We start from the raw sequence: 20,764 nt of genomic DNA, 5'->3' as shown, positions 1-20,764 counted from the left end.
GTGATCCCGACTTTGTTTTTGGAATCCTCTGAGTCTGGAGTGGCTCTCTGATGTCAGATGACAGTGGGCTTTAGTCCGCTATTGGCTGATTCTTGGTCACATGAGTGCACTTTTGTGACCCACATGAGCAAAAGAACTTTGGTCATACTTCTATTTAATTATTTTACTGCTACTGACATATGTCTTATGGGGTTTTAGTCCACATTTACATGGACATACTAAAGCACACACCCAGGTAAGGGCCATGTTTTGCCTGCACAGGGGTGCACGGGTGTTCCATGCATCTAACTTCAGGCCATCCCATTCATTTCAAATAATATGCTGCAGTTGCACCGATATCTGTGTGGGTGTTGTGCGGTGCCTGTTCCCAAACGCAGAGTGTGAATTTGGGCACATGCAATGACACCCACACGCATGTAAAATTGGGAGCAAAAACAACTGTGTCCGTGAAGCTGCTGTGTCCCAAGTGACATAAATGGGACTGCCTGCACAGAACATATCTGCAACCCATAAATGGCAAAAAAAAAAATCGCCCTCATATAGGTGTATAGGCCTTTCACACACTCCTGGCTGTTGCAGTGAAAGGGTTAAAGTCCATATCCAGTGACCTCCCACCCCCTTTCTTTATTGTTACAGTTTAATGAAACTTACATTGTCCAAAAGGTAAAAGTCTTTTAATCAGCCTAAAAATGAAAATTACAGTTAAAAAAACAACATTCAGGATCTATAACATCAAGTACAGCAATCACTTAATATTGTCCTACTATGTGGAGTAACATAAACCAATAATTCCAGTCTAGATGTTTAATTTGAAATACTATAGGTAAATATAGGACAATGAAAGCAGACAATTGATCTTTAAAAAATTCTGATCTTAATTAGCAAAACAAATAAAATAAACAAGATTTTAAGAGCCCAAAACCAGATTGCAGATAACTTTTAAATGTATATCTTAAAGTTGATCTGTGTTTTGCTCATACTGTGTAAAGTAAAAGGCAAACCTTAGTCTACGGAATGAAAACAACAAGTATTTATCCCTGTTCCTCCCCCTCCTGGTGGCCCGTCAACTGAGTATTAATGCCAGGTGGTGGGACAGACTTCTCAATCATGTGATCACTTTGGCTGCCATAGAGGTCACAAGATCAGAGCCAACCCCACTGGGTCCCGATCATAAACAGAGATCAGGTAGTTGTCTCTGACAGCTTGCTTAGGCAGGCCATACACAGGTTGCAGGACAGAAATTTGCTTGATTCTCCCATCAACACAGACAGTGTTGATGTGGGAATCTCTCCTTCTGACCCATTGTCTTCTTCCAGCAGGGGGACAGGAAAGCTGCCCCCACTGGGAAAAGACAGTGATTATTGCTAGCAGCCATAGCAACCTCTAGTGATAATTGCATGTAAAATCTGCCAAGCTGGTTGTACCCAAGTTGATTGATTGATGACCTCCTGATTAAAGCTGGTGTTTCCAGTGAAACATGTTGACGTCATGCTCCTGTGTGTCTGATGTCTGTCATCACATCTTCCCCCAGGATCGGGGTGTACTAGCGCTGCTGCACTGGAGGCTGAGGCACACTGCATTTTCATCACTTCTGACACACTGTTGCTCAAGGCATGGAACAGGTCAGCAGCATCATGCCTTGAGCGACAGGGATTGATCCTGCATAAAGCGGACAAACTCATTGTGAGGAGGCACCACCGATGTATGGTATATATCCACCCTGTCAGTGGAGGTTGAGAAGCAGACGATCAGATAAGTATTTTCACTGTGGCATTCATTACACTGCCCATTGCTTCTCTCTCTGCCTGTGGCTGCTTCTCCTTGCTCTGAGATCGGGTCCAGAGACTGTGTTTGCTCTGCTATACTTACAATTGCTTGACCACAAGCTGTTATCTCCCTGTCTATTTTGCTTTACTTCTATTCATCAGACAATATGTTCATGCTGCGGCTCATGTGACTTTCTGTGGATTTCTGCTGACAGTTATAGTCCACCAATGCCTATATGAATACATACATACAGTATATGGATTATCTCCAGGACTTTACATACTAGGCTATAGTGGCAACATTAATATCTGACAGCTGTTTTTGCTTCCCAGTCTGTTTGCAGCACCCCCTTGTACTTTATATTTTACCCGGATGTACCACCTTAGAGTGATATATTATGGCTATTTAGCTGAGAGCTCGGGGCTAGCTGTACTTTATGTCTGAGCTCTACCTATTGGTTTGGTTTACTTGCCTTTCCCCCCCGGGATGTTATGTATCACTCCTGGTCATTTATTAGTGGAATTTATATACAGTCCTCTATATTGTACATGCAGTACCCTTTACATACATTTGGTTGGTGGATTGTATGCATGGGTATGTGGCATCTAGACGCACGTTTGGTATTTTAGACAACGCTGTATTTTTATGAGGATGGACTGGAGGTGGTTTTCTTATTTGGATTTTTTTGTTTGATTTTTATGAAAAATAAAGCTTTTGTAATTTACTATTTGGTTTAATTTGTTTACTTTGGTCTACTATACCCCTGAGGCTCATTACTATGGTCCTTTTGACTATATGCTTTTTTTGTACTGTCTTTTGTTTGTTTAGGATTTACATTGACCATAGAGCCCCACTTGTATTTATTTATGTTTATTTTCTTTGAGTGGGTAAGTAACCGGAGGGTAGTTTTTAGGTACCCAAATATTCCAAGTTCCCTTTTATTGTCTTTTTTGATATACATTCAGCCTGTCCATACACGGTTTGTATAGCCAACATTGAGGTCTGCAGCCTATCACACATGGGGGGCAAGTTGTGTGCAGCCTCTGTGTAGATTGAGAAACTCAAAAAATATGCAAAAATCTGTGGAAAGTGAAAGGTACATACTGCCTATGTTCTATGGAGTAATGTGAACTCATTAGTTTGTTTAGTATGGGCAAAATACAGGTTTACTTTAAGCATAAAACAGTCAGTAATATGAGTGTATAATATATATAAAAATTTTATAATAAAAGCAAACCTGTGATAAGGTGAATTATCATTTACTTATCTAGTGGAAAGGTAAAGTTCAAATATTTAAGCAACTTATTACTTTATTTTGTCCCAGTATATACATCCAGGGTGCACTGCTGGTCAGAATAATCCTACAAAAATGTCACATCATATATGGCCATTAGAATCCTCAGTCATAGAAAATGAGTTAGTACAGACTATATGGCACAGTGCAATAGTTTAGGACTAATGTTAGCTTCATCCTTCAAATAACACACAACTCCACCTTTCTGACAGATCTGATACTGTAAGGAAGAATACCAGGTAACTTGTCACTATTATTCATGCCTATTAATTAGTGAATTTTAGCAAATTTCACAACACTTTGGTGAAGATGCTAGTAGTAGCTTTGCAATGCATAGTAGTTTAGTCAACTAGTAAATGAATAATTTCAAACTCTGTACTAGTTCACTTGAAGAGCCAGCTGGTCAGCAGAATGTGAAATCCATTAGCAATGCTTAGCAAAATTGAGGCCACACTCCATGGAAATCCCACTGGTAAATGTATTGTGTCATTGGCTGTTGACACAGTCCCTGCCTTTATGCCACAACCAGACATGTTTTGCCTATCCCAGTGATGGTGAACCTTGACACCCCAGAGGTTTTGGAACTAAATTACCCATGATGCTCATACACTCTGCAGTGTAGTTGAGCATCATGGGAAATGTAGTTCCAAAACATCTGGGGTGCCAAGGTTCACCATCACTGGCCCATCCTATGGCTTTATCAGACCTTGGAGGGACTAAAACCTGTCAGAGTGTGGCATAAGGGCAGGGACTGTGTCAACAGCCAGCTACACAAAATAAACTTACCAGTAGAATTTCTGTAGAGTTCAGCCTTGTTTTTCAATTTTGCTATACATACTGAGCTAGATGAGCTCCTCAGATCTTCACCCGGAGCAATGGACTTCCCAAGAGGCTGATAAATGCGGTTTTTATTCATTACCAGGGGGTGCAGGAGATTAGGGGACACGATTGCTCACTCCCTTTGACATAATTGCTCTAATAAAAGTAATATCATAATGGGAAAGAATACGGGCTTCCTAAATTGGTAGCCACTAAACTGCAAAGGGATCAGGAACTACACGTCCCATGAGACATTGTAAAACTCTGACATTTACAGACATGACTAGGCATGATGGGAATTGTAGTTCCTGAAAAACTGGAGAGCCATAGTTTGGAGACCCCTGACCTAGACAAATCAGAGTTCTGCAGCAAGATTGACTTGCCTGAACTACTATTAATCTAGGAAAGAGCTAACCAATCCACTAACCACTATTCTAACTATCTAATTCTGTCATTCCTGTCCAGGGTATTCATTTCCACAAAGTAAAACCTTCAGACTTTACTGGCAGCCATGATTTCCATATTCAGTGGTCTATAATTATCTGCAACTAATAAATTGATGTTTGCATAAATGTATTTCTTTCTTGGAGTGTGGAGAATAGGGCGCTCTGGATAACAAGAAGACTTTAACATTACATGACTGGCTCTTGAAATGTGATTAATGCACCACAGCAGCACTTCAGAAGATGGAAGCACACTCTATAGGAAAAACAAAGCAGAGAAGAAGGCGCTTCTAAATGCAGTAATAAAACACTTTAATGACAAGGAAGGGTTAAAAGCACTTACAAGATGGATTACTTCAAATTTGTTTGAAGAAGGAGTGACTGGGCATGCTCTGAAACACGTAGAGCCCACCCTGACGTCACTTCTGGTTGCCTGGATTCCATGCTGGTACTGACAGCACAGCCCTCCATCTTGGATCAGAGAGACAGTGCTTCCCACCGTTGCTTGGCTGGAACTTCCACCTGCAGCTGTCTTTACTCCCAGGAGGCATCCCACTGGACGTTATGGATTCATTGATATGCCTGTTTATCAATTCCATCTTGTAAGTGTTTTTAACCCTTCCTTGTCATTAAAGTGCTTTATTACTGCACTTAGAAGCGCCTTCTTCTCTGCTTTGTAATCTTTTCTTGGATGAAGTTGGCCCTATATTTGTAGATTGGTTTCTCCAATCTGAGGCTCACTCAATCTCATACAGCTGAAGCTTTTATATATTTGGCCATACAAACCTACTGGCAAAGTAGTTATCCTGCAATTATTTTTTTTCCTATTTGTTACCCTGTGCACATGCTAATTACCAGAATTTTGGGCCTATGATGGCATTTCTTGGCCGTACAACTGTAAGGCTGTGATCTGAAAGTCTAAATGTGATTGGTGGCTGTGGTCAACCCAGCATTTCCTATTTAATGCACATTTCAAAAGGAGGACAACTGTGAACTCTGGAAGACAACATGGCTACTAGTATGGATATTTCTATTGTACAGTAAGAATTCCAAGCATACTTCAGTAAGCATAATGGAACATGTAATAAATACTTTTCACAAAGATGACCTCAGTGTTCTGCGTTACAATATCAAATCAGCCATGAATATGGAGAACCATGGAATTTCACCTCTAAAATGCAGAATGAATGGTTGCGATATATTCCACCAGCTGCTGAATATATAATAATTAAAGTGCACCTGTCACTCACATATCCGGTGTGTGTGGTATAGATTCTAAAATTTCCTAACATGTCTTCTTAAAATGTTCTAAAAATCCTAACATCATAGAAGTGCACATGATTTTTACTAACTAATTATATTTGCATATATACTGATTATGGAATATGACAGATTCTCCTTAATCATAAAGTAGGTATTTCTAAAAAGTGCAGCGAAAAATGATCTACAAAATAAAGGAAGCCATCTGCATTCTTCTCCTTTGTGAACCTGCAAAGAACAAAAAGTATATATTGATATAGTTCTATATTAGAAGTTTTGTTACGCTCAGTAGAAGTTTTACTTATCAGTCCTATCCATAAATGTGAGGAAAGGTACAGTATTCATCCAATGTGAAATGGTGCCTTTACTCAACAAGGGAGATTTACTAAAACTGGTGCACACAGAACTGGGTGCTGCTGTGCATAGTAACCAATCAGCTTCCAGGTTTTATTGTCAAAGCTTTAAATGACCAAGCTGAAGTTAGAAGCTTATTGGCTACTATGCACAGCTACACCAGATTCTGAGTCCTCCAGTTTCAGTAAATTTCCCCAACTTGAAAACCTTAATTGCCTTTATATGTTCTATATGTGTGGATAGTACAGCTTTTGTTCTAGAACACTAATTTGGATCGTATAACATTTCTTTGCACACCTTGCCTGTTTAACATAAAATAGAAGACTTATGAAAACAAGACAACAAATATTTGCAAGCTTCTTCTCATATTTGCATCACCTGAACAAGAGAACTGAGCTGTTTTGAAAGCTTGCAATTTTTATTGACTCAAACAAAAAAAAATGTACCATTTAGGGCCAATTAAATGTTATATATTATAGCAATAAGCAAAGTGTGGTGTGATGCATTAAGGTGCCATTCATTAAAGCATGTTAACCCCCCCAAAAAATGTATCCTGTTCCCTTAAAGCAAGTTATACAGCACAGTGATTGTGCTGTGTCATATGGCCTCCTGTAACACCTGAAATACCTGGCTGATCCTGCCAGTTTCTACCCTCCCCTCTGTACACTGACCACGATATATCAGGGCTGCTGAGCCCTGACACTGTGGTCAGTGTACATGCCTCCGTCATCCGCTGCTATCTGCAGCTCTTTTGTGTCTCCCTCTGTCCTCCTCTCCCCACCCCTGCCTGCTTGTCAGCTCTCACTAGCGCTGCTCTGCTCCTCTCCCCACTGATACAAAACAATCTCATCTTTTTTTATCATTCCCTCTGTCAGATAAAAAGCTGTATCCTAGTGCCTGTGCTTTTCTTTGTTTAAAAAAAAAGCAGATTTCTACCTGTTTTAACAGCGTCTCCCAATGATCACGTGACTCCAGGCTCTCTCCTTCTCTCCTCCCTGGCTGATGTCAGCAGGGGAATCTCAGCCCCGCCTGCTGGAGCTATCAGACAGGGAGAGCAGAAAGCCTGAGTCACGTGATCACCGGGAGATTCTGTTAAAACAGGTAGAAATCGGCTTTTTTAAAATAAAAACAGGCACTAGGATATAGCTTTTTATCTGACAGCGGGGATGGTATAAAGATGAGATAGTGACTTAACAACCACTTTAAGCAAAGCACTCCAATGCAATTTTACAGTAGCAGGCATTGCATTAGAAAAAAAGGATCAGGTGCATTTTCCCATGTTATGGGGCACTGCCAGACCATTTAAAATGAATGGGCTCCCCTATTGCACTACACCCTAAATAATGGTAACGCATTGCATTTACATAGTTGCATTACCACAATTCCCAGTGTGACTTGGCCCCAATATGTCCAGAGACAATTTATAGTGATACAAAATCAGTGACAGCAAATACAAGTGATGACTGCCGGGCTGTTTTTTTAAATAGGTAAAAATTACATTAGCCCAGGACCACCTGTACAGGGGGCAACCAAGAGACTTAGTAGGTGGAAGTAAATGAAGATCAGAGTTTAAGGACCCCCTGAAACTTTGTCTAGTTCAACCAGTTTTAAAAGAGTGCAACACTTTCCTGTTCACATTTTCTTTATAGTGAATATCATATGTTATCAAAGATGTGATTTATAACCTTCCTTTGAAATATGAGGCAGTATTTGGTTGGTTCTCTTTGGGCAACATGTGTCATATGTGGCAAATTAGTACATTAATAGTAAACTGAAAACTTACATTCAGGCCTTCACTTCCTTGGAGTTGTCAGAAGCGGTGTCAGAATCTGTAAAATATAAAGTAATAATTACCATGTGCTTCTATTATATTACTAACATGGCAATATCAGTGTAATATCAGATAAATCTCACACATGGTCAGTATACAGAGCACTTGAATGGAGTAACAAGATGGATGGCAGAGGCGCCAACCACTACCATACCTGTGGTGGGATCCGGCACTGACTCTAATACAAGAATATGGGTCTCTTTCCTCCTCATTACACCAATAACAATATTAGAATGATGTGTTGCCAGTTAGGTGATGTTTGTATGACAAAAATTTACAATGACATCATAGTAACAAGTAACAGCCTCTATCAGGGGGGATCACAAGGTTATTTTAACAGGAAAAATCTAGTGATGGGTAAATGTGTTTGGGGTTGAATTGCAGCAAACACATCCAAAACTCTGCAAATTGGAAACATTAAGGCAAAACTTTCCAGTGGAAGGTGAACCTTGAAAATTTTTCAAGGCAAATAGGAAAACAATTGTCAAATAAAGGGCATGGATAGCTGGGCACTGCCCTGGAGAACATAAACCAGTGAGAACAAAAAACAGCTAATCGGGGAGCTCTAAACATTTGAAATACAAAATCCATTTAACACTTTTAATGCCAGTCATCTTTGCATTTTTTTGCACACATGATTAAAGAGGAACTGCAGTCTGCTCATATAATTTGTAATAAAAAATCTTTGCCATTCTGAAGCTTCCCTCCAACCACTTTGCATATTATTTTACATATACTGTGATTCTGTAGTTGCCAAATATGCTGCAGAAATCTCCCTCCACTGTATCTGGCTGCAACCATTTTAAACTGTGGGAAGCTGAAGCTGCTGCCTGATCACTTCCTGGTTTTACACAGACACACACCTCTAGCTCTCATTGGCCCTCTTATGACTCACCCCCCTCCCTTCCTGGCAATCTCTCTCTCTCTCTCTCTCCGAGAGAGAGAGAGAGAGAGAGAGAGAGAGAGAGAGAGAGAGAGAGAGAGAGAGAGAGAGAGAGAGAGAGAGAGCGCTGTGCATGATGTCATAAGCCTAGGGCGGCTCTTTACCAGACAAGAAACAGGAAGTGGGCTGTATAAGTTTTTTACTGGCAGAAAAAAAATGTTTTACTATCCAAAGCTAAAACAACAAGGGCAGAAGATTTAATAGATGGAGAGTTCAAAAAATGAGTGAAGGTCCACTTTAAAAAGCCATTTCAGACTTGAAGATTAGTTTATATATAATATATTTTATTAAAGCAGAGACCCTGGAGAATAAAATCATTTTTTTAATAGCACAATGGTTTATCAATCACAACATTTTAGTAAAAATACACTAGTTAATCAGTTAGAGCACACAAACATAACCACTTAACCATGTTTTACATAGAGAATTGAATTAGAATTGTTTCATTTTAAGAACATTCATTAGATTGTCTAATCATTAGTGGGTAAAATTGAAGTTGGTTTTCAACAGCAGTGAGGAGAAAATTAGAAGGAGCAGGGTGGAAATTTTTGTTGTTGAATAAACTAATTTCTAGCAGATTATGTAATTTTAGTTGGGGAAATCCATTCACTATAAATTGAAAGTTAAATGTAAACAACATTTTGAACAATATTTGTCAAACCCTCATATATAGTGAGAATTTTCTTAGGAATGTTTGAACAATTTTTTTGTATGAAAATCTATTAGTGTATAGCCATTGTTAGTAGTAACACTTGTGTTTAATGCCACGTACAGACGATCGGAATTTCCGACAACAAATGTTCGATGGGAGCTTGTAGATGGAAATTCCGACCGCGTGTAGGTTCCATCGGCCATTTGTTGTCGGAATTTCCGACAACAAAAATTTGAGAGTCGGAAATTCTGATCGCGTGTACACAATTCCGACGCACAAAATTCCACGCATGCTCAGAATCAAGCAGAAGAGCCACACTGGCTATTGACCTTCATTTTTCTCGGCTCGTCGTACGTGTTGTATGCCACCGCGTTCTTGACGTTCAGAATTTCCAACAACATTTGTGCGACCGTGTGTATGCAAGACAATTGGGAAAATCCTATCGGGTGTACCTAGCATTACAGTATAGTATGGGCTCTTTAGTCTTTACCATGGGTTACATGGATGTGCTCAGGTGAATGGACAAAAAAAGGCTGCCAGATATACCAATATAACTCCGCCCACTACCAGACAACCTCAGGATCGTAGCAAGAAATAGGGAGATCAAAATAACAGGAGAGGGACCCGTGTCCTGTACTGTACTCCAAGAAATGGACTTTACACAGGATCTATTGTTTTTATCATGGGATGTCCCAAACACACACAGGTCCAGGTAACAATAAGTGAAGAAGAACCAAACTCATCCCTAAACAAAAATGGCCCAGGACCACTTTCCCTTCTTTCTGTACTTTGTGAGAGGCATTGGGGTGTATGGAAAGCAATAATACCAATAATGAGGAGGTTGTCATTGCAGTTTGGATTACATTGTTCATCAGACTTAGAGGATCCTTAGAAAATTCTACATAAAGATTACACTCTACAAATCATAACAATATAAAATACTACACAGAGGAATACAGCAAACATTACTCACTGTTGGTGCTTTTGTAGCCTGCCTGGTTCTTCTCTGAAATATGAAGACAAGGAGTTAGGAACCCAAAAAAAAAAGTTCAACCCATAAACTATATTTTGAATATTTTCACCCAGACCACATCAGAGTTGAAAATGAGATTGTTAAATGGAATCTACAAATTGATGTAAATACAATCATCTTTGTTTTGTTAGTTTTGTACATGGGGCAGTCATATTTGTCTATTAGATATGCCGGCTCTGCTTTCTGATTTGCTCTGCTACATGATGGTTGGGCTTTACTAAATTGGATGCTTTGGACAAAACTGTAGAAATCCCAGGAGCTGTTTAACCTCTTGCCGACCAGCAGCCGTCATTATACAGCGGCAGGTCAGCTCTCCAGCGCGAAACACCATAGTTGTAAGGCAGCTCTCGCCGACGCAGTTGTGAGCGGGCGCTCGCCGCCGCACACTAGTGCACACTGTGGACGCATGTTCGTGGGTCAAGTGGACTTGATGTCTGCCGGCAACCTGCGATTGCCTAGTACAGAGGCAGAACAGGGATATGTCTTTGTAAACAAGGTGATTCCACATTCTGACAGGAGACATGATAGAGATCTACTGTTCCCAGTGATCTCTGTCATGTCCCTGGTAGCCCATCCCCCCTACAGTTAGAACACACCCAGGGAACACAGTTACCCCTTGATCACCCCCAACCCCTTCCCTGCCAGTGTCATTTTTACATTGATCAGTGCATTTTTATAACACTGATCAATGTAATAATGTCGCTGGTCCCCAAAAAGTGTCATTTGGGGTCAAATTTGTCCGCCACAATGTCGCAGTTCCGCAAAAAAAAAAAAAACACGCAGATTTCCGCCATTACTAGTAAAAACAATAAAAAATAAATAAAAGTCCCTAATCCTATACCATAGTTTGTAGACGCAATAAATTTTGCGCAAACCAATTAATATACGCTTATTGCAATTATTTTTACCAAAAATACATATCGGCCTAAACTGATGAATATAGATATGTATTATAGCAGAAAGTAAAATTTTTTATTTTTTTCCAAAATTGTCGATCTATATTATTATAGTGATCGACGATTATAGTGCAAAAAGTAAAAACCGCAGAGGTGACCAAATACCACCAAAAGAAAGCTCTATTTGTGGGGAAAAAAGGACATCAATTTTGTTTGGGTGCAGCTTCACACGACGGCACAATTGTCAGTTAAAGCAACGTAGTGCCGTATTGCAAAAAAATGGCCTGGTTAGGAAGGGGGGTAAATATTCCGGAGGTCAAGTGGTTAATGAAGAACTCCAGGAATTGAAGCAGTTTTAAAAGTCTGATGGCTTATAAGGGGCTAGTTCCAACAAAGTGAATGCCACAACATGGACTTCTCTCTTTTATTTACGGTTTTCATTGTTACTGAGCACTAGGAGTAGTACAGCTATCTCTATACTTTCTACACTCAGATATAGAATCAGAAGAGTTGCATACAGACACTCTGCCTGGTATTAGTGTGCTAATAAAAATGATTATTCCCGAATCCGTATACTTACTTATCCAAATAACAACTGCGATAACAACAGCAAGAAGAACAATGATTCCGATAACAGCACCAATGATCACTCCGAGTGAGAGGCCATTGCCTGGTGGATCTGACAGAGATAAACATAAAGAGAATATGAGATATTAGAGACTTTGGAATTCTTGTATATAAATTAAGTTTACAAAATACGAGAGAGAAAGAGAGAGAAAGAGAGAGAGAGAGAGAGAGAACTGCTGGGAACGGTGGAGAGAGTTGGGGAAGAAATGTCACATAACCGGTGCAATATATGAAAGAAATGTGGTACAAGGGAACATTTTTGAAAATAAGTTTCAAGCTCCCTTTCCACTAGTGCAACTTGTACACAAAGTCGCATGACAGGTCACAGCTAATTGATTTCAATATAACCTGTTCCCATCTATGCAAATTTGAAAATCAGCAACTTTGAAAAGGTGCCTGCAATACTTTGATGCAACTTTTAATGTAACTTTGATCCAGAGAGTGTAAAGTTGGATCAAAGCCCCACTCAAAGTCGCACTCTAAATCACACAATTTTGGAGTCACGCTAGTGGAATAGCCCAAGGCTAGAGTTCGACTTTGATGCGACTTTGAGTGCAGCTTTGATCCAACTTTACACTGTCTAGATCAAAGTCACCTCAAAGTAGTGCAGGTACCTTTTCAAAGTTGCATAGATGGGAACAGGTGTCATTAAAATCAATGGGCTGTGACTTGTCATTCAACTTTATGTGTCCAAAGTTGCGTGACAAGTTGCACTTGTGGAAACTGAGCCTTAATCAACATTTCCACTATTGCGACCCTAAAGTCGCATGATTTATCACACATCTAAGTAGTGCAGGTACCTTATCAAAGTCACTGATTTTCAAAGTTGCATAGATGGGAACAGGTGTCATTGAAATCAATGGGCTGTGACTTGTCATGCAACTTTGTGTGTCCAAAGTCGCATGACAAGTTTCACTAGTGGAAACGTAGACTTAAATGGGGTTGTAAACCCTCATGTTTTTTCACCTTAATGCAACCTATGCATTAAGGTGAAAAAACTTCTGTCACTGACCTGCCCCCCCGTTTTACTTACCCGAGTACTGTATTCCCCGCCGGAGATGCACTCTTCCCCTCTTCCCGTTGTCCCGGCTCTTGATCGGATAAATTGATAGCAGCGCAGCCATTGGCTTGTGCTGCTGTCAATCAAATCCAATGGTGCGGGTGCTGGGAGGCGGGGCCAAGTCCTACATTCGGCATCTATGGACGCGAATGCTGGACTCGGAAGCGCGCCCGCAAGGTAACCCCCCAGAAGATCGCTGGGGGGTCATACGCTGCTGGGAGGAGCTACCAGCGCCACCGGGTGACCCCAGAAGTTGAGGATCGGGGCCACTCTGTGCAAAATGAACTGCACAGTGGAGGAAAGTATGACATGTTTGTTAATTTAAAAAAATAAAAAACAATGCCTTACAATCACTTTAAGGCCCGCACACACGATCTGAAAATCAGATGGAAAAATTTGTACGATGAACTGTCTGCCAATTTGCGGATCGTTAGTACGGTGCTTTCGACAGCCAATTTCACTTTTTCGCCAGACAAAAGCTGGATGTGCAGACAATAACATTTTTGTCAGATGTGAAGTCAACGTCTGATTTTTGTTTCATTGGTACAGTTTTCGTATGAAAAAAATCATAAAAGCAAGACTACGCATGCTCAGAAATGAAAGACTACATACAAAACTATCCAACCCATTAAATCACTTCTGAAGTTGAATTCTGTCATACGAGAATTTTCGTATTGTGAGTAGGGATGAGCCAAACACCCCCCTGTTCGGTTCGCACCAGAACATGCGAACAGGAAAAAAGTTCGTTCGAACACGCGAACACCGTTAAAGTCTATGGGACACGAACATGAATAATCAAAAGCGCTAATTTTAAAGGCTTATATGCAAGTTATTGTTATAAAAAGTGTTTGGGGACCTGGGTCCTGCCCCAGGGCACATGGATCAATGCAAAAAAAACTTTTAAAAACGGCTGTTTTTTCAGGAGCAGTGATTTTAATAATGCTTAAAGTCAAACAATAAAAAAGTGTAATATCCCTTTAAATTTCGTAGCTAGGGGGTGTCTATAATATGCCTGTAAAGGGGCGCATGTTTCCCGTGTTTAGAACAGTCTGACAGCAAAATGACATTTCAAAGGAAAAAAGCCATTTAAAACTACTTGCGGCTATTGCATTGCCGGTCCGACAATACACATAGAAGTTCATTGATAAAAACGGCATGGGAATTCCCCACAGGGGAACCCCGAACCAAAATTTAAAAAAAAAAATGACGTGGGGGTCCCCTAAATTCCATACCAGACCCTTCAGGTCTGGTATGGATTTTAAGGGCAACCCCGCACCAAAAAAAAACAAAAAAACAGCGTGGGGTCCCCCCAAAAATACATACCAGACCCTTATCCGAGCACACAACCTGGCAGGCCACAGGAAAAGAGGGGGGGACGAGAGAGCGCCCCCCCTCCTGAACCGTACCAGGCCACATGCCCTCAACATTGGGAGGGTGCTTTGGGGTAGCCCCCCAAAACACCTTGTCCCCATGTTGATGAGGACAAGGGGGCCTCCTCCCCACAACCCTGGCCAGTGGTTGTGGGGGTCTGCGGGCAGGGGGCTTATCGGAATCTGGAAGCCCCCTTTAACAAGGGGACCCCCAGATCCTAAAAAAAGTACCCCTACCATTTCACTAAAAAACTGTCAAAAATGACAAGAGACAGTTTTTGACAATTCCTTTATTTAAATGCTTCTTCTTTCTTCTACCTTCCTTCATCTTCTTCTTCTGGTTCTTCTGGCTCTTCTGGTTCTTCCTCCGGTGTTCTCATCCAGCATCTCCTCCGCGGCTTCTTCTATCTTCTTCTCCTTGGGCCGCTCCGCACTCATGGCATGGGGAGAGGCTCCCGCTCTTCTCTTCATCATCTTCTCTTCTTCATCTCTGCTTCATCTTCTTCTCCGGGCCGCTGCACATCCATGCTGGCATGGAGGGAGGCTCCCGCTGTGTGACGGCGTCTCCTCGTCTGACGGTTCTTAAATAACGGGGGCGGGGCCACCCGGTGACCCCGCCCCCCCTCTGAAGCATGGTGACTTGACGGGACTTCCCTGTGACATCACGGGGAATGCCACAGGGAAGTCCCGTCATGTCCCAAGCATCAGAGGGGGAGGGGTCACCGGGTGGCCCCACCCCCGTTATTTAAGAACCGTCAGAAGAGGAGATGCTGTCACACAGCGGGAGCCTCCCTCCATGCCATGGATGCGGAGCGGCCCAGAGAAGAAGATGAAGAAGAGAAGAAGAGAAGAAAAGAAGAAGATGAAGAAGAGAAGAAGATGAAGAGAAGAGCGGGAGCCTCCCCCCATGCCATGGGTGCGGAGCGGCCCAAGGAGAAGAAGATAGAAGACGCTGCGGAGGAGATGCTGGATGAGAACGCTGGAGGAAGAACCAGAAGAGCCAGAAGAACCAGAAGAAGAAGAAGAAGAAGATGAAGGAAGATAGAAGAAAGAAGAAGCATTTAAATAAAGGAATTGTCAAAAACTGTCTCTTGTCATTTTTAACATTTTTGACAGTATTTTAGTGAAATGGTAGAGGTACTTTTGTACCCCCTTACCATTTCACACAGGGGGGGGCGGGATCTGGGGGTCTTCCTGTTAAAGGGGGCTTTCAGATTCTGATAAGCCCCCCGCCCGCAGACCCCCACAACCACTGGCCAGGGTTGTGGGGAGGAGGCCCCCTTGTCCTCATCAACATGGGGACAAGGTGTTTTGGGGGGCTACCCCAAAGCACCCTCCCAATGTTGAAGGCATGTGGCCTGGTACGGTTCAGGAGGGGGCGTGCTCTCTCGTCCCCCCTCTTTTCCTGCAGCCTGCCAGGTTGTGTGCTCGGATAAGGGTCTGGTATGGATTTTTGGGGGGACCCCATGCCGCTTTTTTTTTTTTGGCACGGGGTTCCCCTTAATATCCATACCAGACCTGAAGTGCCTGGTATGGAATTTAGGGGGACCCCCCACATCATTTTTTTTTTAAATTTTGGTTCGGGGTTCCCCTGTGGGGAATTCCCATGCCATTTTTATCAATGAACTTCTATGTGTATTGTCGGACCGGCAATGTAATAGCCACAAGTAGTTTTAAATGGCTTTTTTCAATTGAAATGTCATTTTGCTATCAGACTGTTCTAAACACGGGAAACATGCGCCCCTTTACAGGCATATTATAGACACCCCCTAGCTACGAAATTTAAAGGGATATTACACTTTTTTATTGTTTGACTTTAAGCATTATTAAAATCACTGCTCCTGAAAAAAGGGCCGTTTTTAAAAGTTTTTTTGCATTGATCCATGTGCCCTGGGGCAGGACCCAGGTCCCCAAACACTTTTTATAACAATAACTACCGTGGAGCGGCCCCAGTGTGAAAGGGGTATTACTGATGAGAGAACACTGGGCGAGAACTTAGGATCAGCTCCTCCCATCCTGTATACATTCATTGGCTACACAGGAACAGTGCCCCTCCCTGGAAGTGATGTCATTAGCCTTCAGTAACCACACCCACTTGCTGCTTTTAGACTCAGAAGGAAGTAGAACTGAAGTCTGGTGATGGCACTGGATACTACAAAATAAAGGTAGAAAAACTGGGATTTTTTTGATTTTGAGACATAATGCTGAACTTAGCTCACAATGATTGCAGGGGAGAATTTAAGTGTTAGGGTGGACTTCCACTTTAAGAGGGGTTTCAATTCGTGTTTTTTTTTTTTTTATAGAAAATTGAAGCTTCCAAGAAATGAGTAAGGAAGGAAAGGCAGAAATTTCCCAATAACCTCCTATACAGCACTGTGTGATTATTATTATTATTATTATACGAGATTTATATAGCGCCAACAGTTTACTCAGCGCTTTACAATGTATAAGGGGGACAACACAATTACAGTACAATACAAAAGGTACAGGAGGGCCCTGCTCGTAGAGCTTACATTCTAAAAGGGAGGGGGTGGTGGTACAAAAGGTAATAGCTGCAAAGAATGATTTGATGGGGGTGGCTCAGGGACAGTTATGTGGGTGTGGGATAGGCTTCCCTGAATAAATGAGTTTTCAAGGATCTCCTAAAGGTGGACAGGGTAGGGGCTGATCGGACATACTGGGGCAGGGAATTCCAGAGGATGGGAGAGGCTCTGGAGAAGTCCTGAAGGCGAGCATGGGAGGAGGTAACAAGGGAGCTAGAGAGCAGGAGGTCCTGGGAGGAGCGGAGGGGGCGATTTGGGTGATATCTGCAGATGAGGTTGGTGATGTAGATGGGGGCGATGTTGTGAATGGCCTTGTATGTTATGGTTAGCATTTTGAATTTTACACGGTGGGGTAGGGGAAGCCAGTGAAGGGATTGGCAGAGAGGAGCAGCAGTCACGGATCGATTAGTGAGGTGTATTAGTCTAGCAGCAGCAGTGTGATGTGTATAGACAGAGTGTACACACAAAAGAAAAAAACTGGAAGGTAAGAAACTTTCATGCAGGGGACTCAATTATTAAAAGGACAATCTGTCACAAAGACCGTGATCGCTGAATGGTATGTTGTTTACCGGGCATGCGGTTTTGGCATATGGAGAATCGGATGCACAGATTATTGGGTGGAGCTGAGGAGGACCCAGCAATCATGGTAAACGTTGGTACCAATGAAAAAGTAAGAGGAAGGTGGAGCATACAAAAAAATTATTTCAGGGACTTAGGGAATAGATTGAAGGGAAGGTAGCTTTCTCAGAGATACTACCTGTACCTCGAGCCACACCAGAGAGGCAGCAGGAGCTTTGCGGACTTAACAATTGGCTGAGGAACTGGTGGAGGAAGAAGGGTTTTGGTTCCTGGAGAACTGGGTTGCCTTCTCAGTCAGTTACCAGCTCTTTAGTCAGGACAGGCTGCACCTTAATGGGGAGGGTGCAGCTCTGTTGGAAAAAAAAAGATGGGCAAGAAGTTTGAGGGGCTTTTAAACTAGGTGTTTGGGGGAGGGTTCAGAGGAAGCGATAGCCGGCGGTGAGCAAAGGACAGAGGCCAATAGTGGAATCAGTAGTGATAATATAGCGATAACATCTAATCCCGGGGTGAACGAGATGACAAATCAAAAACGAAGCCTGAGAAAACATAAGGAGAAAATAATATGCAGCCATACAATACTGGGAGAGGTATACACATATGCCAGGAGCCTAGCTAACAAAATGGAGGAACTGGAGCTGCGGTTACACAAGGAGGACTTAGACTTTGTGGGAATAACAGAAACTTGGTTTGACAGCTCACATGACTGGCTGGCAAATATTGAGAGGCATCGGAGGGATGGGGGGTAGAAAAGGTGGAGGGGTGTGCCTATATATCAAGAATGATTTACGGATGGAAGAGAGGCGTGATATTGTAAACAGGGCAAGGGGGAGGTGGAATCCATTTGGGTGGAACTTCAAAGGGAAGAAGCAAGTGGGAAATTAATATTTGGGTTATGTTACAGGCCCCCCTAACCTAAATTTCAAACGAGTAAACTTTTCTGAACTGTGCTTAATACTACAAGACATCAGCTGGGACCAAATCCTTGAAACATTGAAAATGGGGAAAAATGGGAATGCTTTAGGAACATATTAAACAAAGATATCACACAGTGCATTCCAATGGGCAATAAATATAGAAGAGTGAAGGTTAAACCTGGGTGTCTAAACCATAATGTAAAAGGTCTTATTAAAGAGAAAAAATGGTCTTTAAAAATTATAAAGTGAATGGGTCATCGTCAGCATTTCAACACTACTACTAAGTAATACAATAAGACATGTAAGAACGCAATCAGGGCGGCTAAACAAGACACATAGCAGAGAGTAAAAAAATTCCCATTTTTCTTAGATATATTAACAGTAAAAAAGCAACATCTGTGCACATTGGCCACATAAAAGACGACGAAGGGAGGATGGTTACAGATGACCGCAACAGTACTGTTAGTAACACGTCGCAGGATGTACCCTTGTGGCTAACAGAAGCCGTTGTCCTGAAAAGAATAGAAAACCTCAACACAAATAAACCACCAGGACTGGATGGCTTAAACCCGAGAGTCCTCAAGGAACTCGGTCAGGTTATAGCCAGACCATTGTTCCTAATCTTTATAGACAGCATATTGAAAGGATCGGTACCAGCTGATTGGAGAAAAGCCCATGTGGTACCAGTATTCAAAAAGGGGCAGAGGCATATACCAGGAAAATACAGGCCAGTCAGCCTAACATCAATAGTATGTAAACTGTTGGATGTAAACTGTTTTAGCTATGGCAGTTACTACTAGATGTTCTAAACAGGGACTAATGGGAAAAATATATTCTTCTATTAAAATTTTAACAAGAATCAACTCACAAGAAGGTAGCTTTGGACGGTGGCGAAGAGACCTAGAGACACTTAGTGATGACGAATGGGGCAAGCTTTGAAAAATGTATTTAAGGTATCCTTATCCTCCACAAAGTTTGACTCAACTATTTATTATCCATAGAGCTCACTATACTCCCTTAAAACTGTATTCATGGGGTAAAGCAACCACAAATAATTGCCCAAGATGCATAAACGGCACCGGTACACTTATACACATGTTGTGCTGATGCCCCAAATTGCACCACTACTGGGAGTCCAAATTTGATACTTTGTAATCCTAATGCTCCACACAAGTTCAGCCTGACCCAAAAATAGCATTGTTAGGGGTTATGTCGGAAGATACTCTCCCAGTTGAGATGCAAGTGATGTGGCTGAGAACTATGTACATGACACGTAAACTTATAGTGCAAAAATGGATATCAAACTCTCCACCAATGACAGATCAGTGAAATAAAGCAATTATGGTAATCTTAATTTAATATGAGAGGAACTGACCTTTAAACATAGGAGATGGCCTAAGAAATTTGAAAAGACCTGGTATTTGAGGTTAGTGTCTAATCTAGCTGAGAAATCAGTTGAGCATATTAATGATATGGGACATTAGGTAAGAAATCTAATACGGGAGTGAAATGAAAATATATAAAATAGGTATCTCCTAGGAATAATGTGAAGGAGGGAATTGAAATAGAGTCTGACGAACGTAGATAGAGAGGGGGAGATTCTTTTTTCTTTTCTTTCTTTGTTTTGTACTGTTCTTAGTTTTTTAACCAAAAAGTCGGGTGGGGTAATGTGATGGTAATGTCATAAGTATTTTTCTTTTGTTGTAAAATGTAAAAAAAGTAATAAAAATTATTTGATTGAAAAAAAAACTGTTAGAGGGGATGATAAGGGACTATTTGCAAGAATTTCTGATGAAAACAGGATCATCAGCAGAAATCAGCATGGGTTTTTTGAAGGGTCATTCCTGTCACACCAATTTGTTAACATTCTATGAGGAAGTGAGCTGCCATCTAGATAGGGGAAGGCCTTTGAATGTGGTGTATCTGAATTTTGCAAAAGCATTTGATTCAGTTCCCCATAAACACTTAATCTACAAACTGAGGTCTGAAGGCATAGACCATAGAGTTTTTTCATGCATAGAAAACTGGTTACAGGGGTGTGTCCAAAGGGTGGTGATAAAATACGATTTTTTAAAACAGCTTACCTGTAAAATCCTTTTCTTTCGAAGGACATCACGGGACACAGAGCCTCAGTAATTACTGATGGGTTATATAGGTATCACTGGTGATTGGACACTGGTCACACCCTAATCAGGAAGTTCAACCCCCTATATAATCCCTCCCCCTTGCAGGGATACCTCAGTTTTGTAGCCAAGCAATATAGTGTATTAGAAGAGGGGCGGGACCTCTGTGTCCTTCGAAAGAAAAGGATTTTACAGGTAAGCTGTTTTAAAAAATCCTATTTTCTTTCTCGAACATCATGGGACACAGAGCCTCAGT

General features: G+C 41.6%; 1 protein-coding gene across 2 annotated transcripts in view; it reads right to left on the bottom strand.

Moving 5' to 3' along the window:
- Positions 1-658: 658 nt before the first annotated feature.
- Positions 659-20,764, bottom strand: part of LOC141107494 (class I histocompatibility antigen, F10 alpha chain-like) — a 109,226-nt gene continuing 89,120 nt past the window's right edge. For both annotated transcript variants that reach the window (XM_073598264.1, XM_073598263.1), the window contains exons 5-8: positions 11,873-11,971; positions 10,337-10,369; positions 7,721-7,766; positions 659-5,811 (exon numbers count right to left, since the gene is read on the bottom strand). In XM_073598264.1, coding sequence (XP_073454365.1) covers positions 7,723-7,766; positions 10,337-10,369; positions 11,873-11,971 — 176 coding nt within the window. In that variant the 3' untranslated portion in view covers positions 659-5,811; positions 7,721-7,722. The remainder of the gene's footprint in view (positions 5,812-7,720; positions 7,767-10,336; positions 10,370-11,872; positions 11,972-20,764) is intronic.

Source organism: Aquarana catesbeiana, linkage group LG09 (genome assembly GCF_042186555.1).
Source record: "Aquarana catesbeiana isolate 2022-GZ linkage group LG09, ASM4218655v1, whole genome shotgun sequence".
Lineage (NCBI taxonomy): Eukaryota > Metazoa > Chordata > Amphibia > Anura > Ranidae > Aquarana > Aquarana catesbeiana.
Note: the sequence above shows the minus strand (reverse complement) of the source record. Positions and strands in the feature narration are given on the sequence as shown.